The sequence below is a fragment of the Salvelinus fontinalis genome, chromosome 10 (genome assembly GCF_029448725.1).
Source record: "Salvelinus fontinalis isolate EN_2023a chromosome 10, ASM2944872v1, whole genome shotgun sequence".
Taxonomy (NCBI): Eukaryota; Metazoa; Chordata; class Actinopteri; order Salmoniformes; family Salmonidae; genus Salvelinus; species Salvelinus fontinalis.
In genome coordinates this window covers 30,263,133-30,287,081 of record NC_074674.1, presented here as the reverse complement: position 1 = coordinate 30,287,081, position 23,949 = coordinate 30,263,133, and the positions used below count along the sequence as shown (strand labels likewise).

The following is a 23,949-nucleotide window of genomic DNA, read 5'->3' as shown; positions in this document are numbered from 1 at the left end:
ATAGTACCCTACCATCCCTAGGAATCTGCGCAACTGGCGTCGAGTCGTGGGAGCAGGAAAAGCAACAATTGCCTCCACCTTGCCAGTTACTGGGCGCACTTCACCTCGTCCCACTTGTTTCCCTAAGTAAGTCACCGTAGCCTTCCCAAACTCACACTTGGCCAAATTGAGGGTTAAAGAAGCATTCTCCAACCGCTGAAACACACTTTTCAAAGTGGAGAGATGATCAGACCAAGTAGACGAATGTATCACCACATCATCAAGGTATGCAGTACAATTTGGCACATCTGCAAACACAATGTTAACTAGATGCTGAAAAGTAGCAGGTGCATTACACATGCCAAAGGGCATCACAGTGTATTGTACAAAGTTATCAGGCGTAACAAAAGCCGATATGTCAGAAGCTCTAGAGGTCAGAGGCACCTGCCAATAACCTTTTAACAAATCTAACTTACTAACGTAAGCAGCAGAGCCAATTCTATCAATGCAGTCATCTAATCGAGGTAGAGGAAAAGAATCAGACTTTGTAACTGCATTTACTCGACGATAGTCCGTGCATAAGCGGGATGTACCGTCAGGCTTAGGAACAAGAATACATGGGGAACTCCAGGAGCTGTTACTGGGTTTTGCCATGTCATTCTGTAATAAATAAGCTACCTCACTTTTCATTACCTCCCTTTTCTTTGCATTAACCCGGTACGGATGCTGACGTATAGGAGCAGCGTTGCCCACATCCACGTCATGTTCCAAGATGGACGTGCGACTTGGAACGTCCTGAAACACACTGAGAAAACTGTTTATCAATAGGATAAGGTCCTTAGTTTGATCGCTATCCAAATGTTCCATTTGAGAGGGTAACTTCTTCAGCATCTCTGAATTACATAGGCGTTCACACTGCTGTAACGTATGGCGTAACTCCAACCCATCCTCCTTATCCTCCTCTAGGTCCCAGCCAGGCTTCAGCACCACCGCAGCCACACTGGAGACGGCGGGCTGGACCGGCTTACTTGAGGAGCTGTCTGGAGAGTCACGTACATAATATTCTTTTAGCATGTTAACATGACACACACGGGAAGAACGCCTACGATCTGGGGTCTTTATCACATAGTTGGTGTCACGGAGTTACTTTTCCACCAGATATGGTCCAGAAAAACGTGCTGACAGAGATGAGCCAGGAATTGGCAACAAAACTAAAACTTGATCCCCTGGTGCAAAAGAACGGCCAACAGCCTTTTTGTCATAATGCACCTTCATGCGTTTTTGCCAAGAGGAAAGAGACTTTTGGGCCAACGCACATGCGGCGTGCAGTCTCTCCCGCATCTTACTGACATAATCCAACACATTTTTAGGAGCGCTACTGGGTGTAGGAGATAAGATATGCTCCTTCAAAACTTTCAGCGGACCCCTTGGGGTATGTCCAAACACAAGGTCAGCAGGGCTGAACCCTAAGGACTCTTGTATCGTTTCCCTAATAGCAAATAGAACAAAGGGCACCCCCTCATCCCAATCGGTACTGGTATCCATACAATACTTGCGTAGCATTGCCTTCAGCGTCTGATGCCAGCGTTCGAGAGCCCCTTGACTCTGGATGATACGGACTTGAGACCTGATGGGAAATACACAATGTCTTTAACACATTTGAAAACATTTTGGACATAAAGTTGGATCCCTGATCAGTTTGGATTACTTTAGGGAGTCCAAAGGTAGAGAAGAACTTCACCAGTGACTTCACCACAGTCTTAGCCGTAATAGTACGGAGATGAATAGCCTCTGGGTATCGAGTAGCACTGCACATTATTGTTAGTAGGTACTGGTTACCTGACCTGGTTTTCGGCAATGGACCTACACAATCAACTATCACTCTTTCAAACGGTTCCCCCACCACAGGAATCGGGTAGAGCGGTGCTCTAGGAACTGTTTGATTCGCTTTCCCAGTGAGTTGACATACGTGACATGTTTTACAAAATTGGACCACGTCAGACTTCAAACCTGGCCAGAAAAAATGACGAAGGACCCGGTTATAAGTCTTTGTGATCCCCAAATGTCCAGACCACGCCTGGTCATGGGCGAGTGACAGCACCTGCTGTCGGAACGATGTAGGAACAACCACTTGACACACTTCACTCCAGTCATTAACGGTGTCATGAGCTGCCCATTTACGCATCAAAACTCCTGCTTCCATAAAGTAGGCAGTCTCTTTAGTTTTAGCTTCCTCAATGGAAATTACCGAAGCAAAACACTTACGAAGACTGGTGTCTCCTTTTTGACATTCAATCACCTTCTCAGGGGTGAGAGACAAAAGAATGTCATGTAATTGGGGCGCGATTTCGCAGTCCCCTTCCTTAGTTTTTACAGGAGTAAAAACTGTCGGACTTGCAGAAGGAATACTCGGTGCATTGTCTTCTACTTCAGCATTCTCAAAAATGGAACTAGCCAAATCCACCACATCTCCAAGCTTGCGAGATTGTTCCCTCGTTAACACACAAGCAGGAAAAACATGTGGAAATGCTTGAACCAATTTCTCATCTGCAATTTTGATTTCTGGGTTGTCTACTACCTCTAACACAGGAGTAACGTTACCACCAGCAATATCATTCCCTAATAGCAATGTGACTCCTTTTACTGGCAGTGTAGACACTACACCAACACGGAAACGCCCTGATACACTGGGTCCACTTAGTGTCAGATTTGGTAATGGTACAGGTACTGTTTTTGTCTCTATCCCCTGTAATATAACATGTGAGCCACAATACGTTTCAGGAGACCAGGGTAAAGCATCAGTAATGATTACTGACTGCGCCGCCCCGGTGTCTCGTAAGATTTTAATTGGCTTTTGATCAGCTTGTTCTCCAGTTAAGGAAACACAACCGGTAGAGATAAACGGAGCATAGACAGGATCCGGTTTCTCAAATGCTGAATCAATACCTCGGACCAACGGACGAGCCAAAGACTTGACTAAACCCAAACTTTTCCTTTTTGGGGACAGTGACTGGGACTGTTTCGGTTTATTTTTCAAAACTGGGCAGTCCGCAATCACGTGACCCTTTTGGTGACAGTAAAAACATTCACAGATCTCATGAAAAGGCTTGTCAGAGGAAAAGCGACCTGAATGAGGCACTGATGACGTAATCAGTCTACCTTCAAAACGAGGTGCACCAAAGACAGTCTTGTGTGTCAAAGCGTACTCATCTGCCAATACTGCTGCCTGGGCCAATGTCACCACTTTCTGTTCATTTAAATGAACTACAATTCTATCAGGGAGGTTGCTTTTAAAATCCTCCAACAGCATCAACTCCCGAATATCAGCAAAGGTGTTAGCTTTGCTGGCTGAACACCATCGATTAAACAGAGACTCTTTGTCCCTAGCAAACTCAACAAAAGTACGGTGAGAGGGTTTCTTGTGGTTCCTGAAGCGCTGTCTATAAGCTTCAGGCACCAACTCATAAGCCCGCAACACGGTAGTTTTAACTGTTTCGTAATGTAAACTGTCTTCCAGCGAGAGAGCAGCTACTACTTCCTGGGCTTTCCCAGACAATTTACATTGTAACAGGAGCGGCCAAACCTCGAGTGGCCAATGCAGCGCAGCGGCCACACGCTCAAACGCAGAGAAATAGGAATCAACTTCCGACTCTCGGAATGGTGGGACTAAAGCTATATTTTTACTTACATCAAAGTGGGCTTGATGATGAGCAGCTTTTGGAGTCGTACCGGAGCCAGCATCTAGCTCTAGCTGTCGGATCCTCACCTCCTTGTCGGCTTCTATTTTCTTAATTTCAAGATCAAAATGCATTTGTCTCTCTTTATCTTTTTGCTCCATTTTTAACCGGGCCAGCCTCACCTTTAGCCTAGCGGTCCCGTCTGAACGACCTGAAGCAGAAGATAAAGGATCGAATCGAGGCAATGTAAAGGGGGTACGAGCAACCTCTTCCTCCACCCTGTCCTCCGACTTGGCATCGGAAGGTCTACCCGTCTCCTCTCCTTGCAATGAGAGAATTCTTTCTCTCACTAAACCCTCCCTGACTAGCACCAAAAGCTCAGCCTTTAGGGCTTTCTCAGGGATAACAAATCCATAATGGTCAGCTATAGCTATAAGGTCTACTTTTCGAAACCTCACCAAACAATCAATAGAGGGCGCTTCAATGAACTTGGAGATGGCTGAGGCAGCCATCTTGTACACAGCAATTTACTGAACACACAAACTAAACAAGTCATCCAAACTCACAACCTACCATCACACCTCAATCACTAACCACAGAGAGCTCAGTGCAGCAGGGTCCGGTGGGTTTAATGGAATCCCGGATGAGCCCCCATTATGTTACGCACGCCTCTGAGAAGAGGGAACGCAACTCCCTGCTACAACTCAACTCTCTGAAGTGCAAGAGGTATGGACTGTAGGTGCGAGTAAGGATGACACAAAAGCAGAATTTACCGTTTACTAGAATTTATTTTCTTACACGGTAATATGGGGAAAAGGGGCTGGACGGACCCAAAGCAAAAAAAGGAAATATCAAAGTTCCCCCTCTCTTATCTAACCTGCCTACCCACTTAACTTACCTAACTTAACACCGCCTGGTGCCCTAACCAAAATACAGGGGGTGGTCCGCCCAGGTCTTACCTAGTGTGCCTAGACAGTAAATATACTACGGGTATATGTATGCCCTCGGGCCTCTTGCCTAAGCACTCCCAAAGTGCCTTCTCCTTCCCCCCTGGGAACAAATGAAACAGAGTAATTATTAATGATTTCACAAACACTCAAACACAGGACATAGAAAAAAACTGCTACCAACAACAACAGTACATACCACACTTTCTGATACACAACCAACACTATATCACAATCAAATTTTTCTCTCTCAATCTCCAAATCTCTACTCCAAATCTCTCCTCTCTCAATCTTCAAATCTCTACTCCAAATCTCTCCTCTCTCAATCTTCAAATCTCTACTCCAAATCTCTCCTCTCTCAATCTTCTCTTCTCTTGGGGCAGAACACTGGCTTTTATCTTCAGGTGGCAATGGTGATTAGTGTCAGCTGCTTCTTGACGAGGGGGCGGGGTCAGCTCCAATCACCAATTAGCCTGGGGTTGACCAATCAGCTGGTTGGGGAGTACTTCAGGAAGCCATCTCCTGAAACACACACACTAAAATACAAAACAGAACACAGAAACTGGGGAACGTAACACCATATTTCATAGGTAAGGCTGTACAGTGAAATTAGTATGCCCCAATGCAATTCTAAAGTCAAATACATCCAGTGTGATTTCAACAGATTTTGTCAAATTAACAAATTATTGTCTTTTGTTGATTTTATATAACAACATTTCAACCTTGTTTAGCAAAATCTATTCAATTATGGCATAGAGTGGCGCAGCGGTAGAAGGCACTGCATCTCAGTGCAAGAGGCGTCACTACAGTGCCTGGTTTGAATCCAGGCTGTATCACATCCGGCCGTGATTGAGAGTCCCATAAATTGGCCCAGCATCGTCTGGGTTTGGCCGGGGTAGGCCGTCATTGTAAATAATAATTTTTTCTTAATTGACTTGCCTAGTTAAATAAAGGATAAATAAAAAAAATGTTGAAGCCTAACCGCAAAGTCCACTATTGTGGCTAATCCTTATTGTGGCTAGCTTCACATAGATGGGTCCGACCACCATTAATCAAATAAGAACTGTCTTATAAATTAGGGTTATTTTAGATGATGACACCTAGCAATATAGTTAGCTAGCTAACTATAGCTACTGAAACAGATTATGTCGTTTTGCTATGTTTTTGGGGAAGAACATTGTTTGTATCATTGAGCTAGCTAGCTTTTTTTTATGACCAGCACTGTAGGTGCACAACTTTACCAGCATCATAGCATACGTATCGATTAATCGTTGTGACATATGAAATACGAGTGATAGTGTAATCAATGTGTAATAACTACGTACAAAAATAATGATCGCGTTAAATTATTATGTGACGTGCAGTCATATTCAGGTCCTGATTGGCCAACAACCTTATTTGACATGTCAAATAGGGTTATTTGACACGTGTATCTTTTTTGACACGGAACGACCCAAACAGCGTTCCACATTATGAAGATCTAAGGGCCGGTCTGTTTGTGACAACCCTTTTACAGACTATCCTTCACAACCAGACAACTAACCATTCCAATACTGGAGTATCCCCTGCATCATTCAGGCTGAGCTAACATTCCAGTTGGTTAGTGGGTCTCGTTGGCATGCAAGCTGCATCTGAGTGCCTGTAGAAATGGAAACTGATCACCCTGAATACCCTGCCAGTCATACAGGAAGGATACTGGCTTTGTCACTGCAGCTTGCCCATAATCACCAGTTAGCTGTGCAAGCTGGTCAGGCCCCAGAACTACAACCACTACCGACTACTTTGTCTCCTCACCTGAAAGACTTTGAATCAACCTTGCACACTTAATTTCAGTAGGGAAAAGAGGAAACATGTTAAAGCTGTACATATACGCTACTAGAGTAGCTAGCTGTTGTATTACAGGTTGCTTTCCTGTAACTTGGTTATACTACTATGTGCATGTGTTGTGAAATACATGAATGCACATTGAACAGCTAGCTGGTTTCAGCTATTCAAACACAACAGAGGCATGGCAGTGCCACTCATAGTTCTAGTTATACCAAGAGCCGTAGCATACCCGTTTAAAGACACAATAACACAATACTTGTTTGGAGTGTGTATCGGAGGCGAAGTCAGGTGCAGGAGAGCAGAGTATAGTGAACAGGCGCACTTTTTATTCCGGTCAAAATGACAGCACAAAATAGCATAAAAATGTGCCCAAAACACGGAACATAGACAAAAAGTAATGCGCGTGACAATATCCACAATATCGAAATACACAAAACACAAACAATCCTACACAAAGACATGATGGGGAACAGAGGAATACATGCATATGAATTGATTGGGGAATGAAAACCAGGTGTGCAGGGAACAAGACAAAACAAATGGATACATGAAAAATGTAGCGGCGATGAACGCCGCCCGAACAAGGAGAGGAGCCGACTTCGGAGGAAGTCGTGACATTACCTCCCCCCTGACGTGCGGCTCCAGCGGTGCGTCAACACCGGCCTCGGGGACGACCCAGAGGGCAAGGCGCAGGGCGATCCGGCCGGCGACGGTGGAACTCACGCAGTAGTTCAGGGTCTAATACATCAGCCACCGGAACCCAGCACCTCTCCTCCGGACCGTACCCCTCCCACTCCACGAGGTACTGAAGGCCCCCCGCCCGACGCCTTGAATCAAGGATGGAACAGACGGAGTACGCCGGGGCCCCCTCGATGTCCAGAGGGGGCGGAGGAACCTTCCGTACCTCAGACTCCTGGAGCGGACCAGCCACCACCGGCCTGAGGAGAGACACATGGAACGAGGGGTTAATATGGTAACCGGGGGGAAGCTGTAACCTGTAACATACCTCGTTCACTCTCCTCAAGGCTTTGAATGGCCCCACAAACTGCGGGCCCAGCTTCCGGCAGGGCAGGTGAAGGGGCAGGTTTCGATGTCGAGAGCCAGACCCTGTCCCCCAGTGCGAACACCGGGGCCTCACTGCGGTGACGGTCCGCGCTGGTCTTTTGGTGCAGCGCGGCCTGCTGGAGGTGACCATAATATAAACCCTCATGTCCCGGGCCAAGGTGGGCCACCAGTACTTCCCAGACAGACAGCGCACCGCCCGACCGATCCCCAGATGACCAGAGCAGGGTGATGTGTGGGCCAAATAGATCAACTGGTCACGGACAGCAGACGGAACGTACTGAAGTCCGACGCGACACTGGAATGGAGCGGGTTCAGTATGCAACGCCCGCTCAATGTCCGTGTCCAGCTCCCACACGACCGGCACTACCAGGCAGGAGGCCGGGAGAATGGGAGTCTGATCCATGGGCCGCTCCTCTGTGTCATACAGCCGGGACAGTGCGTCTGCCTTAACATTCTGGGAACCTGGTCTGTAGGACAGGGTAAATCAAAACAGAACATTGCCCACTTTGCCTGACAAGGATTCAATCTCCTAGCTGCCCTGATGTACTCCAGGTTGCGGTGGTCAGTCCAGATGAGGAAAGGGTGTTTAGCCCCCTCAAGCCAAAGTCTCCACGCCTTCAAAACCTTAACCACAGCCAACAGCTCCCGGTCCCCCACATCATAGTTCCTCTCCGCCGGGCTGTGCTGCTTCGAGTAGAAAGCACAGGGGCGGAGCTTCGGTGGCGTGCCCGAGCGCTGAGAGAGCACGGCTCCGATCCCAGCCTCTGACGCGTCCACCTCCACTATGAATGCCAAAGAGGGATCCGGATGGGCCAGCACGGGAGCCGAGGTAAACAGAGCTCTCAGCTGCCCAAAAGCCCTGTCCGGCCTCAACTGACCACTGCAGACGTACAGGGCCCCTCTTCAGCAGTGAGGTCTCCGGTAGTAATTGGTAAACCATAAAAATTGCTGCACCTCCTTTACCGTGGTGGGAGTCGGCCAATTACGCACAGCTGCAATGTGTTCACTCTCCATCTCCACCACTGATGTGGAAATGCGATACCCTAGGAAGGAGACGGACTGCTGGAAGAACAGGCATTTCTCAGCCTTGACGTACAGGTCATGCTCCAACAGTCGTCCAAGTACCTTGCGCACCAAGGACACATGCTCCGCGTATGTAGAGGAGTATATCAGAATGTCATCGATATACATCACTACACCCTGCCCGTGCAGGTACCTGAAAATCTTGTCTACAAAGGATTGGAAGACTGATGGAGCATTCATCAACCTGTACAGCATGACGAGGTACTCATAATACCCTGAGGTGGTACTAAATGTCGTCTTCCACTCGTCTCCCTCTCGGATACGCAACAGATTTTACACACTCCTGAGATCCAGTTTAGTGAAGAAGCGCGCCCCATGCATTGACTCAATCGCCGTGGCGATAAGAGGTAGCGGGTAACTGTACCTCACCGTGATTTGATTGAGACCTCTATAATCAATGCACGGGTGCAGACCTCCATCCTTCTTCTTCACAAAAAAGAAACTCGAGGAGGCGGGTGAAGTGGAGGACCGAATGTACCTATGACGCAGAGATTCGGAGACATATGTCTCCGTAGCCACCGTCTCCGCTTGTGACAGGGGACACACGTAACTCCTGGAAAGTGCAGCGTCTACCAGGAGATTTATCGCACAATCCCCCCGTCGATGGGGTGGTAATTGAGTCGCCTTCTTCTTACAGAAGGCGAGAGCCAAATCGGCATATTCTGGGGGAATGCGCACGGTGGAGACCTGGTCTGGACTTTCCACCATGGTAGCACCAACGGAAACCCTTATACACCTCCCCGAGCACTCTCGCGACCACCCCGTGAGAGCCCTCTGTTGCCAAGAAATGGTGGGGTTATGACGAGCCAACCAGGGAAGGCCTAGTTCCACGGGAAACGCAGGAGAGTCAATGAGAAAGAGACTGATTCTCTCATCGTGAACCCCCTGCGTCTCCATGGCCAGAGAGATGGTGGCCTCCCTGATTAGCCCTGACCCTAATGGTCGACTATCCAGAGCGTGAACCGGAAAAGGTCTATCCACAGGAATAATGGGGATCCCGAAACTAAGTGCTAACGCTCTGTCAATAAAATTCCCAGCTGCGCCTGAATCGACGAGCGCCTTATGCTGGGAATGCGGGGAGAACTCAGGGAAACAAACAGGTACAAACAGGTGGACAACAGAGGACTCTGGATGAGAGTGGTGCATACTCACCTGGGGTGACGTCAGAGTGCCCTGCCTGCTGCCTCGACTCCCAGAGGGACCAACCCGGCACCGACTGGCAGTGTACCCTCTGCGGCCACAGATGGTGCACGTGACGGCCCCTCCTCCAGCCTCACTACGCGCAGCCCCTCCCAACTCCATGGGCACTGGAGCGGGAGTGCTGGGAGATGGAACCGACAGAGCCCCCTCAGGACGTCCACGGATGACTAGCAGGTTATCCAACCGGATGGACATATCCACCAGTTGGTCAAAGGTGGTGGTGGCATCCCTGCAGATCAAATCCCGTCGGACATCCTCACGTAAGCTGCATCGATAGTGGTCGATGAGGGCCCTGTCGTTCCATCCTGCTCCGGCGGCCAAAGTCCGTAATTCCAGCACGAAATCCTGTGCACTCCTCGTCCCCGTGCTCAAATGGAAGAGTCATTCACCGCCGCTCTACCTTCGGGCGGATGGTCAAAGACGGCCGGAAACGGCGGGTAAACTCCTCGAAGTGGTCCAACGCCGCGTCTTCCTCTCCCCACACGGCGCTTGCCCACTCCAGAGCTCTCCCCGAGAGGCATGAGACAAGGGCGGATACTCTCTCCCTTCCTGAGGGAGCTGGGTGAACAGTGGCCAGGTATAGGTCCAGTTGTAAAAGGAACCCCTGGCACTGTGCGCTGTCCCATCATACTCCCTGGGAAGGGAGAGACTTATTACACTGGAGCTGGATCCGGACGGGACGGGTAGAGATAACCCCGGTTGAGCTGGTCGAGGCGCAATGAATGCGCCTGAGACTTCCTGTCTCTCCCAGCGGTCCATGGTCTGGACAACACGATCCATCATGGTACCGAGATGATGTAGCATAGCCGCGTGTTCCTGGACGCGTTCCTGGACTCCTCTGACCGGGGTACCTGCTCCTGCTGACTCCATGGTTAGGTGTAGGATTCTGTTAGGAGTGTGTATCGGAGGCGAAGTCAGGTGCAGGAGAGCAACGTGTAGTGAACAGGCACACTTTTTATTCCGGTCAAAATGACAGCACAAAATAACATAAAATGTGCCTAAAACACGGAACATAGACAAAAAGTAATGTGCGTTACAATATCCACAATATCAAAATACACGTAACACAAACAATCCTACACAAAGACATGATGGGGAACAGAGGAATAAATACATATGAATTGATTGGGGGATGAAAACCAGGTGTGCAGGGAACAAGACAAAACAAATGGATACATGAAAAATGGAGCGGCGCTGGCTAGAAAGCCGGTGACGCCGACCGCCGAACGCCGCCCGAACAAGGAGAGGAGCCGACTTCGGCGGAAGTCGTGACAATACTAAATAAACCAGGGCAATTTATATGCAGGCGAAGGTGTCTGAGTGTAATTATGTTGGCCATATTGTATTTACAAAACAGTCTTTAAGGGCATGAGAGTTGTACACAATGCATCAATAAAATTCATATTTATATGTTATTTGACTTCCCTCAAATGGTATTATGGCAGCCATATTGCATTTTAGATGCCATATTGGATTTGAGGCAGGGTGGCCCCAAAGATAATCTGTGCTGGCCCCCTGACTAAATTACAGGAGTAGCGGCTAAAGATAGAAAATCCTTCAAAGAACCTTGGAGCCCCAAAAAGGTAATTAAGATGTCTGAGCCCACTTGTTTTCTTTAGACCCGATTACAATAGCCACAACATCAAAATACAGTGTATTTTTGTCAGGCAGGACCAAACAGCACTGAAAGACAGCAAATCTGACCTGCCTATTAATTAGCCACTAAAAAGTAAAGCTTACATTCATCATAAATATTCATAGTTGATATTTCTGCCTATTGTATCTCTGTGTCTACAGGACTGTAATTCCAAGATGCATTAAGATATCCTGACGATGATTGGAGGCCTCTACACTACATGTCCCACAGAGTGACACAGGGGAGACTGGTAATAATAATAGACAGTGTATTTATTTGGTACCACTCAAACAGTCCCAATGCCATCCTCTGTAGGTGTGTCAGTGCAGACCCAGGTGTAAACAGGTTGAATCCCCAGCCACAGTCGTAGGGCTGTAGCCAGGGTCTGAGTTTTAGTGAGGGATGTTTGCTTTGCATAACTTTTTTTGTTGCAGTTTTACAGCGAATTCCTTGCAATTCTACACATTTTGCCATCACTTATGTCATGTTAATATGATATCTGAGTGAGAGTGACTAACAAAATCAATCGGGGTCCGCTGGGCCCCTGCCCTGTGTGCCTGATCGGTAATTCGACCATGATTACTACAAGTTTAGATAGTTGGCTAGACTAACTAGGCTAATTTACCAATTTAAAAATGTTTAAATGTAGACTCAGAGAAATGACGTTGCAACGAGCAGGACCGCAGATATTGAGATGAGCGAGATGCAAGACTTCACTCTCACACTGTCACACACAGTGTCTGTGTATGAGCAGGGGTTTGCTTCATGCTGTTCACAGTGGAGTGAGTGAAGCCCCACGCTTTACCCACTATGTTGTTTAATTTCTGCATCTACGTAATATCGCTGAGTCTACCTTTAACTGATTGACTAATTGAATGACTGTCAGTGACTGATATATTACAAGAGGAAAACTGCTGATGCCAACCATGTTTAGAACTTGCATTTGGTATGTTATACTATTCTAGCTTTCAACAGTTGTTGAGTTGCCGACTGAGGTCCTGCCACCCAATGTAGCTACTTCCCTGGCCATAGTCCATTCTATCAGATGACAAATGATAAATGCTTCCAGATGCCTAAAGTATGCTTCCGAAATTCCAGAAGACAACTGAGAAGGGAAACTGCTGAAAACATACTGGTGTATGAAGTAGCTTCACCTCTTGTAAGTACACTGAGAAGGAAAGTTGCAAGGCACTATAGATAACATAAACTTATCTGATGACTGAATTTGGCGGTAGGTGACTCGGGGAGTTTTAGCATGTGGGCGGTGAGGGTGTTGAAACCAGACTTAAAGATAACAAAAGTGGGCTGTTGTTAATGTTTCGTTTTTTGTGTGCTTTTGCAGACTGCTAGGGCATGTACTTTCCTGTTCTACATGTTTGTTTTTCAATATGTGGTTTGCTAATCCAGTATAAGGTTCAAGCTGCTATACCACAAATGAAAAAACCCTGAAAACTTCCATCCTCTTGAACAGGAAATCTGTCTGTCATGAACCAGCACGTAAAGTGATGCACCGTCAGCAGAATCAAGCCCACCACAAAGGTTGTTGGCTCTCTGCCTTCTGTCTGTATTTTTTATTTGTTTAACTAGGCAAGTCAGTTAAGAACAAATTCTTATTTACAATGATGGCCTACCCCAGCCAAACTCGGACAATTGTGCACCCCCCTATGGTATTTACAATCACAGCCAGATGTGATACAGCCTGGATTCAAACCAGGGACTGTAGTGACACCTCTTGCACTGAGATGCAGTGCCCTGGACTGCTGCGCCACTCGGGTCAGTAGCTACTCTAGAGGTAGTCTGACTAATGAGCTGAAGTACAAACCGCACAGACAAGCGGTAGAGTCATTTTAAATGTAATTTTATTCAACATTCTGGCTTTTAAGGAACATTTACACAATTCTGGAGGCATTAGTTTCAGGCTGTATAAACCAATTAATTGTGTATTACAGCCTGATTAATCAGACTACACTGGAGGGATGGCAGCATGTGGACATCACCTTGGATCCTATTAGACAGTATGTTCCAACTCCAGTACCCCCAACAGCACACATTTTTGTTGCAGCCCCGGACAACAGCACCTGATTCAACATGTCAAGGGCTTGATGATTAGTTGTCAACAAGTAGATTCAGGTGTGCTTGTTTGGGGCCACAACAAAAAATGTACTGTTGGGGGTAGTCATGGATCGGAGTTGGGAAACACTGCTATAGAAATTTGACTAGATGGGATACAGCTTTTGTCAGATTTGACATGTCATAGCAGATTAGGAGAATTTACTCAGCAGGTTAGGAAAATGAACATAGCAGGTTAGGATAACTATGTTAACATTAGGAAAGGTGTTAGGGTTATGGTTAGCTAAAATGCACAAAAAAAAATCAGCTTTTGACGTTAATCTGATGAAAGCTGTACCCCTTCTAGCCGGATATATTTTTGATTTAACCTTTACTTAACTAGGCAACATAGGATGGTCACTGCAGGTCCAGCTATATCTTCTATCAGGTTAGTGTGGTGAAGGGTCTGAGGTTTTGTCTTGACGGGAAGTGAGACTCTGTATCTAGAACACAACATGCTACTACATCCTGTAACAAGACACCGAAGAGTCATAGTTCAGTCTCTCATGATATCTTGATGAAGTGTTCATGAAGTAGGAAGTCACTTGAAGCATCCAAATATTCACACACATCTCCAACTTCCCCTTACACGATCAGATTTACTATTGAGACTATTTTAGTATTTAATACGCATAGGAAGTAATATTCTTGTTCCTCCTATTCATAAATAGTTGTGTGCCATTGGTCATTCATTGTTAGTGATGCTTGATAGGACATACTATTGTCTGAATAAGGCAGATATCAAATCATCATGTCACGGTATTTGAGAAAGCTGACACAATCTTTGAATTGTGAGGCCCAACTCTTTCAAAATCAGTCGTAAAGTAAAATAAAATTGTTCTACATTTTATAAAGCCTTTTTTACATCAGATACCCAGCATAAAATCCCAGAGCAAGCAATGCAGATGCGGAAGCACAGTGTCTAGGAAAAACTCCATAGAAGGCAGGAAACTAGGAAGAAACTTAGAGAAGAACCAGGCTCTGAGGGGTGGCCAGTCCTGTGGAGATTTAAATATGACATATGATAGTCCAATCATTTCCTGAGCAGAAGTTAGAACTTCCAGTATGCTCTTCTTGTGTTCCTCAACAACATCCAAAATCACTGTTCTTTATGAATAAGTTACATAACAAGAGGTAGTTGTGCTGATGGAATATGAACCATAGTGTTCTCAGCAGAGATACATTGATTATGGTAAATCGTTGCACCTTGTAATACTTCTGTATATGTAGTATTTCCCTTGGTGAAACATAACCTGTATTCCAATAATGTGTAATATTATTTAATAATCATATTCACATATGACAAGCAAAGGAATCTGCTGCAAAATGATTGTACTCCATAGACCCAGGAGCAGAATATCATAACCTCTTATAGTCCCCAAAACAATGATGTCAAGACAATGTTTTTTTTTTTTCAAGTATTACTCCTCCACATCTAGCTATGTCCACGTCAAGACAGGGCACTCAGAAACGTCTGTGTCATTTTCCCTTTGCTGAAAGCTGTGCGATAGAGGAAGCCACAGAAGCTACCGCGACAGGGGATATTTGATGGTTGACTTACTTCAGTATTTTCTTGATCGGACTTAGTTCTGTCGAAAGCACTGCTCATGGACAGGAACTCATTCATTTCAGTCTGAGACTGAGAGTGGAGCGGAGCGGAGGGCAGAGCAGCTACCCAGGTAAGTTCTCGCTTAAATTTCTTGTTGTAATAACATGGCTTGATAATAGTTTATTTCAGACTTCAATCAACACAGCATATATTATACAAATATTGCAACTTTCATCACTTTTAACATTTTTTTAAATTTGATTTGATCAAATGATTTGATCAACATTTGTTTCCTTCCATTGAAAGAAAATCCATGTATGCATGGTGTTTATAAAATGATGTCCTTGAAATGCATGGGTTTTAATTAGCTTTGCTTTTCTTTAGGTGATTGATCAGAGTGCGTCGTCCTTGTGATTCAGCTTGTGTCTCGGTCAGTGGGACTAGATTGAATACCACCCTGTTAGTGGGACGATGAGGCAACTAGGAGACAACTCCAGTGGGCTTGATGTGAACGGCACCTCTTGTGAGGTCCATGACAGCATCCTCTCTCCTGCCTTACCAATTCTCTACTCAATAATCTGCTTCTTCGGCCTGGTCAGCAACATCATGACCATATTTGTGTTCTTCCTGAGGAAACACTCTGACTCGTCCATGGCTGTGTACATGAACCACCTGGCCATGGCTGACTTCCTGCTGGTGATGTGTCTTCCCCTGCGGGTCTACTACCACAACAGCCCAGGACCCTTTTACCTCTGCAAGGTACTGGGCGTCTTCTTCTACGTCAACATGTATGCCAGCATCCTGTTCCTCAGCCTGATCAGTTTGGATCGCTACCTGAAGATCATCAAGCCTGTGTGGGTCCTGAGAATCCACAAGGTGCGGTGGAGCCACCGGGCATCCTTATCCGTGTGGGCAGGTCTGGTCCTGGCCATGTCTCTTTTTTCCCTAAAGAAAGACAAGGAGCGCCCCTGTGATAGGATCTGCTTCCACTTCCACCACAAAGGACTCCTGGGGGGCACGGCCAACCTCACCGTGGTGGCCTTCTTTTATGCTGTCTTCCTCCTCTTTATCTGCTTCTACGCTCGGATAACCACCAAGCTGAGGAACATGTCCTTAGGCAACCGGGACCCCAAGGCCCAGCGGAGGAAGAGCAGGGTGATCCTGAAGACCTTTGTGGTGCCGGTAATCTTCACGCTCTGCTTCTTGCCATACCACCTGGTGAGAGTGCCCTACGTGCTGGCCCAGATGGATGTGATCCAGGCCCTGGGCAGTAAGCAGATTCTCCACATCCTCAACGAGCTCACTCTGCTCCTGTCTGCCCTCAACAGCTGTCTGGACCCCATCATCTACTACTTCATGTCCTGTACCTACAGGAGGACCATCCTCTTTGCCCTGCAGGGTCAGTTCAAGACCATGTACGCTGTTAACCGCAGACGCATCAGTATTAACCGATCTATTACAGAGATATAGAGCTACAGCATCTAAGGCAGGGAGTTTTAACATTTTGCACAAATTAATTTGGATAATGGACATTAAACAAAGTTGGATTAACTGAAAAAGATCATGTATAATACGTGTTAATACTGTTAATACTATTGACTCTATAAAATAAGTATAGAAGGATATTATTGGATGTACGTTTTGAAATATATATATATATATATATATATATAAATATGAACTCTTGTTATCAAGTTATTACTGGACTTTGTATAATTTTTGGTCCAGTAAGAATGTTTTTTTTATGAGAATGTGTGCATTTGTTTTTGTTTGAGTATGTTACTCACCCTTATGGAGGGTGACCTTAGGTTCTCATGGTTAAAAGGGCAATGTACAACATGACCTTTTAAATGTCTTACGCACAAGGATTCCCCAAGATGAGTATGTTGTTTCATTTCATGTAAATGACCTACATACTCACCATATTTATTTTCCGACCCTATGCTGTCGGCAAATGTATTCATTAAATGAAGTACACTGACAAAGGCTTGTCAGTCTTGTGCTCTTTAAAAAAAAAAGAAATTCTGACATGGGATCAGTACATTTATATTTTCACACGATAGAGAGCCGTGAAGTTTATATGTGGAGGTATTTGTCTTTTACAATTGCATTAGTTAAGTTCACCAACGTTGCTTTCATTTGAGGAGTTTTTTCCCAAAACTCTATATCCACCAATTTCTCACGTTTGTGTTTTTTCATCAGAATGATTGCTTAGGGGTACCTTCATGTCTGTGTAAAATATTACCGTTCTCAGATATTTTGTATGTATGAAAACACCCCCCCCCCCCCCAAAAACGCTATATATCCATTGTTTAGCTGTAATGGAATGTTTGTATCATGAATATTTGATTGTGATATGTGGTTGTCTCATCTAGCTATCTTAAGATGAATGCATTCACTGTAAGTCGCTCTGGATAAGAGCATCTACTAAATTACTAAAATGAAATTTACATTCTAGTAACTTAGCAGATGCCCTTCTCCAAAGCGACTTACAATGAGTGCATTCATCTTAAGAAAGCTAGATAAGACAACAACATCACAATCGTAACATGTTCATTTTCCCTCAACAAATATTTTTCATCAAAGTCAGTGCTAGTGGGAAAAGAGAAGGAAAAATAAACGTTTTACATACAGATCTCATAGTATTGTATTTAATCATTTTAATGTTGATGGCACAAATGTATAATTTGTATATTTCTTTAAAAAAAGTTGTTATTTGTTACATTTGACTGTGTAAAATCTAGCAGTACTACTTATTTCTCTGACAGTGAGGTGGACATATAGCATTTTTCTATTATAGTTATTTGTCTCTCTGAAATGGAACCATCAAGTGACAGATTTAAAACAAATACATATCTGTCATTGAACAACCCCATGTCATCACTAGAGCGGGAAAAAACACACCAATCTCTTTCAGAATTTCTTTAAACAATAAAAGCAAATTTTCCAACAATCCTGAAAATGACTATATAGTGTTTAGGAATTAAACTTAATTTGATGTTCATGACAGATTATCTCCTCAGAAAACACTTTGAGATTCTGTAGTTATTATGGAATCATTGTTCTCTTGCTTTCAAAACATTTATATTAAAGTACATTGATATTAAATGATAAGACAGTACTGATCAATTTAAGTAAGTATGTGAGTAGTCTGTATAGTAGAGGCATTACATTATCTACGTTTTAAGTAGTCTTATCCAATCACTGTTAGGATCACTCCGTTATTCACTGATTTATCAAGTCAATTATGGGTTGAATTAGTTTGTTTTATTACCTACTGCTCAAAAGGCTTGGCTTCGACTGACAGCATAGATTGATCACAGAGACTTATTAGTTTAAATGGAGGAGCAGAGGAAAGAGTGATATACCCGCTGTTCAAAACCAGACATTCACATTGATGATATCTCTGATGATCAGCAGCTTTTCATTACAGAGAACAAAGACATTTCAAATCTTGGATAAATACCGATTGGTGCATATTTAGGATATTTGCATTTCGGATGAGTTGACTTTGGAGTACAATATCTAATGACAATCTTATTTTCTGTCATTTGTATATAATATAACCTGTAAATTAAAACCTTATCTTAACCTTATACCTGTAAATTAAAACCTTAAATTAAAACCTTATCTTATCTTCTGTTTAATCAGACACAGCACTAATCTTGGTTGTTTCCTGTGTTTTTGTTAACAGTAACACCAGTTGTGGACTTTCAGCTCCCCCTACTGGTCATTCATACTGTCTTTAAAACAGCATGTGGCATAATATTTTACCATCATTTTTTTCATTACTGTTCGGGCCAATTGTCTGGAATATTAATCTGTCCACACCAGAGACATAGGTCCTCTAACCTTCTCTGTTTTCATGCTTATCTGAATCGTACTTCGGGATCAGATGGACTCCGCACTCACACAGCTCTCTCCATCTCCCTAAAATGAAAAAAAGGGTTAACCCAACATTAACAAAGAGCACTATTCTAGTCTTATATTCCATTCTATTTCTTAGAAATGTATTTATTGGAGACAGCAGCGAGGCGTTAACGTCAAATGGCGGAGTCCACCTCTGATTGGCTGTGCTCATCTCATGTTGCTCTCCTCAGGGTGCCTGGAAAGTCCACAGGGACTCAGGGAGTCATCACAGTCCTTACAGCCCAAACATACAGTATAGAACTCTCCTCAGGCTCAGGATTTACACCGTGTCATTCCAAAGCATGTGAATATCCACATTAGTAATAAAACAGTTTATGCAAAATTATTTATTTTTTCCAGAAAACCGGGATGAGTCATCATTGGTTAGAATGTCACAATGAATATGCAATTGGCATTAGATCATGAAATCTAGTCAGGGAATGGATGGATTACCACATATTATAATTAATCAGGCTGTAGAGTGATTAGTATTTTTTTCGTGTGAAATAAAGATATTCGGAATACAATAACTTTAAGTTTCCTAAAATGACAAAACAAATACGAAGCATTATTTAAATGTGTTAATAAAACACACATGATACAAAAACACAAACTCGGAAAAAGAAAATGCTATGGATGCACTCTCCAAACACACAGGCATTGGTAACCTTCAGTGCAGCAGTGTTTTTCAGATCAGTGATGTCACCCCAGACAGTGATGTCACCCCAGACGTGTGTGTCAGGCTTCTCCTAAGCCTCGGCCTCTTCTCCATCAGCGTCAGCATGGACGTTGCTGTATGTTGCCATGGGAACCCCTCCGGAGGTTACAGAGGCCTGGTGGCTGCTCCCCATGGTAGGGACGCCTTCATACGCCACCGTGGTCGAACTCTTAGGTTTGGTCCTGGAGGGAGAGAGGAATTATAGGTGAAACACAGCACCACACATTTCAATTGTATTATTGTCAATGAGTTCATAGTGCAGCCCAAATCATAACCACTCACTGCATCTCTGTTTCCTTGGTATCCTTGTATTTCTGCTTCTTCATGGAGTGTGTCATGTACAAGACAATAAGGATGATTAGGAGAGCTCCAAGAAGTGCTCCAATGACTGCACCAGCAATGGCCCCGTCACCTAGCTCTGTTAAAGGGCGGGTTATTGGTAAGATTAGTTACAGCAGTGTGCAGATCATATAAACAAGGAAAAACAACATCACATATGTTACCCGTACCATGATTGAGGTCCACAGTGCAGGTGGCAGATCCCACATCATTAGAGGCACTGCACTGGTACTCTCCAAACTCAAACTGGGATATGTTTCTAATATACAAGGATCCTATTTTCGGATCTGAAAAGAAAAAGAAATAATAAAAGTCTAGCAAAAATGAATCAGAGCACAAAGGAGTGATGGAGAATGGAGGAACAGTATGACAACCCACCGGTGTACCCCAGCACAGGTTTCTTGGTCTTGTCCTGGTCCAGTCTTGTCCAGGTATAGGAGGGGGTGGGGCTTCCCTGCTCACTGTGGCAGGTGAGGGTAACCAGGTGACCAGACTCCACATCACCATGGACAGCACAGAACGGCACAGAGGGCATCTCTTACAGACCATGTGATAGAGAGAGAGCATGTGGTAACTTTATGTATTATGCTGCAATCTGGACCCAGTTGATCCAACTACCGGTAATCAGAGAAAGTTTCCAAAGGGTACAGCCAAGTTAGACATAAAAATCAACACTTGCCCTGGACCAGTAGCTAGCTATTTGGTCTAGTAGTAGGTACATTTGACGTTGGAATGCAGAACACTGAATGCCAGCGCTTGATACCAGTCATTACAGTGATATATTCAATCAAACATGAGCAGTCTAGCAAAGATAATGTCATCCCCCTGAGTGTCTCTCATGCTTTGCTATGGTTACAATGGTGACGTTGTACATCATGGTATTTGCAGTGTTTACGGTGACTTAAATTACACATTTATACAACAGACATGACCAATTATAGGCAAGTATATTATTTGTAAGATGAGCAGCCATTGTGGATTGGTACAATCAAATGTATAAACAATAAAAAAGAAAAGACCTTGTCCATGTTAGGACTGAATACAGTGTACTACCTTCCCCATAATGCTTCACTACAACCCCTCTACTTTATCGAACTGGGAATCATGAATTAAATCGAAAATAGAGTCATGTGTTTCTCCATTCTATTCCTGAGGAGTACGAGACATGTCGGGAGGTGTTTCTGTTCTAATTTCTGATACTGACAATGAAGATACAAGTCTGCTCCAGTTCCCATGGAAACTACTGTGGATACTGAGGCCAGCAAGGTTGTCCTGGTAACTCTGTGAATGAATGGAATCACAGGCGGCATGTAATTCAATGATCACAAAAGTCAGATTAGGAAAAACAGTATCACTGCTTCATAGGTCTGGTTGTGTGTTGTGTTGACACTAACATAGGAAGAAGGATATACGTTACTATTTAATTATTATATGTGACTTAACTAAAACAGAACTTACCAAGAATGTTGACAATGATAGTTGCCTCAGTCTTCCCACTGACATCAGGGAAGTTGCGGACTTCGCAGGTGTAGGCCCCTGCATCGGACACTTTCATGTTGCTTATTGTTATTGAGGCATTGTTGGTAGAAGCTGGAGAGATGGAAGGCTTCAACCTGCCTTCATATGGTTTGGAAATCACGCCCTCTCCTGACTGAGAGTAATACACCTAAAAAGTAACAGCAAGAATGTCTTAGAGCCTACATAAATCCACTGGAAAACCACTTCTTACCAGAAACACAACAATTTGTGCACTGATTGACAGATTTCGTGTTGATATTTCAGAGACGGCTTCTGCACACAAAAAAATGAGGGTTCCTCAAGGGTTCTTTGAGAAGGGTGATGGTTCTATGTGGAACCATACTGACCATACTTTGAGCCCTTCAATGATTCTTTGCAGTTCAAAAAAGGGTTCTTTCCTCTTTTTGTGATAATTAAAATGTAGGGGCTGTGGCTCATTAGAAGATTTTGGGACGTGGTTTGAGCTCAGCTCTTTTTGTGCAACTAGTTTATCTAATCTGCTGTGTTACGCTACTACACTTTGTGACTATGGTCAGTAACAGTGTCTATTAAAAGACGCATGTATGGTCATGTGTGAATTGAGAATGGTAGATTAAGTCAGTAGTTCTACATTTTCTACTCAGGGACCTCCAGCTGTTCCAGAGCTAGCACACCTGATTCAATTAGTTAATGAACACAATAATAAAACCTATTTAACAATATAATATGGCTTTTGAACCACAACTAAAAACCCTGTATGGTTCTACAAAGAACAATTGACATTGAGAAAAGTTATTTATAGAACCCTTCTCCGTAAAGGTTCCATAAAGAACCTTAAAAAAGGGTTCTATATAGCCTCAAAAAGGGTTGTAACCATAGCAGAAGCCTTTTTTGGGGATATATATAACCTTTTTTTAAAGGTTCTTTGTAGAACCTTAGGAAATAGTTATTTATAGCACCATACATGTTCCATTTAAAAACTTATAAGCATGGTTCTTTATAGAACCTTCCAAAAAATATTCCATATACCACCAAAAAGGGTTATGCTATGGTTACAAGCCAAAGAACCCTTATTTGACACCATATCGAATAATTCACTAGTAGTGTGTGTTTGGAGGGCAGGGAGCCACTGGTGCTCTGGTGACTGGGCTCTTTGTTGTCTTAACAGGGTGTTTCACAAAATGGGAACTCAAGAGCTACTGCCATATTGAACTAGTAGCCTACCTGCCTTCTATTAAAATACCGAAGCACCAATCCTCTTCTCTTAGAAAAAAAGGTTATATCTATAATCTTAAAGGTTTCTTTGGCTGTCCCCATAGGAAAACACTTTGAAGAACCCACACTCCACAGGGAGTGTGACAATGTGGCAACATAAGACCACAAAGTAACATCAGTCTACGTACCTGCTGTGGCACCATGGAGGTTTTGGAAACAAAATTCCACTGGATGATGAGGTCACTGGTTTTCTGCTCAGTGGTAACAAAGGTGCACTGGAGAAGAGCACTTTCACCCTTTGTCACGTTCTCAAACTTCTGGGGAACCGTCACTGTGATCAAATGCCCACAACCTAAAAAAGGGTTAATAAATATATTTATGTACTTTTATTCAGTTTGAATGTTATTCTTTAATATCAGACCCCAAACAATCTAAAACTTGCCCAGAGTCCCATTTGTAAGAGCAAGAGATATGGGTACCAAATCCTTTCACATTACTGAAATATCATTATTGTTATTTATTTCATAATACATGAACATGTAACTCACCCATCATGCCGAGCAGCAGCACCATTTTCAGTGTGGAGGACATTTTAAAAGAAATGTTGGCGCTTATTTCTGTCTCCTTCAATAAGCCAGTCAAGAGTGGTATTGCTCACACTACCTCAAAATCCCTCACCTTTCCCAGTTCTTACCTATCAACTAAGTTGTAATGGGCAACGCCTAGCTTGTGGGGATTCTGTGGAAGTGTACAGGCAAATCCTGTGCCTGTAGACATCATGGGGGTGTTCAAGGTGTGTGCACAGCCTTGTTTGCCATATCACCTAGACTGGGTGGGAATACTCTCCGACTGTTATTTTTCAAACTGTGGATTTGCATTTCCAAATTAGCGCCATTTGTTCCTGCTTCAATCTTTAGACTTACAGGGAGGCCATGATGTCTGTGCTAAAGAATATAGGACACAATTAAGTGTATGTTTTTGCACTTTACATGATCAGTTGTACTCTACACAGTACAGTACAGTGTATATTTGTTCTGTTTTCTCCTTTTACTCTGTTAACCTTATTGCAGTGGCCCACTAGTTATTGACAGTGACATTGACAATTATTCAGTACTTGGGCTGATGCTCATCTCTCCCTCTTATATGCTCTAAATGTACCTTGTAAGTCATTCTGGGTCAGGGCTTCTGACAAAGGAATT

The 23,949-nt window shown here is 44.0% G+C and overlaps 2 protein-coding genes across 2 annotated transcripts; one reads left to right on the top strand and one right to left on the bottom strand.

Moving 5' to 3' along the window:
• The first annotated feature begins 14,861 nt into the window (after positions 1 to 14,861).
• On the top strand, positions 14,862 to 18,032 carry LOC129863988 (probable G-protein coupled receptor 34). Its single transcript, XM_055936499.1, has 2 exons — positions 14,862 to 15,202; positions 15,457 to 18,032. Exon 2 carries the CDS (start codon positions 15,544 to 15,546, stop codon positions 16,540 to 16,542), a length of 999 nt encoding a protein of 332 aa, XP_055792474.1. The 5' UTR covers positions 14,862 to 15,202; positions 15,457 to 15,543; the 3' UTR covers positions 16,543 to 18,032.
• A 1,074-nt stretch (positions 18,033 to 19,106) lies between these two features.
• Positions 19,107 to 23,323, bottom strand: LOC129863274 (V-set and immunoglobulin domain-containing protein 1-like). Its single transcript, XM_055935168.1, has 7 exons — positions 23,299 to 23,323; positions 22,939 to 23,102; positions 21,497 to 21,704; positions 20,417 to 20,575; positions 20,209 to 20,325; positions 19,982 to 20,117; positions 19,107 to 19,881 (listed from the first exon to the last, which is right to left on the bottom strand). Exons 1-7 carry the CDS (start codon positions 23,321 to 23,323, stop codon positions 19,731 to 19,733), a joined length of 960 nt encoding a protein of 319 aa, XP_055791143.1. The 3' UTR covers positions 19,107 to 19,730.
• Positions 23,324 to 23,949: the final 626 nt, after the last annotated feature.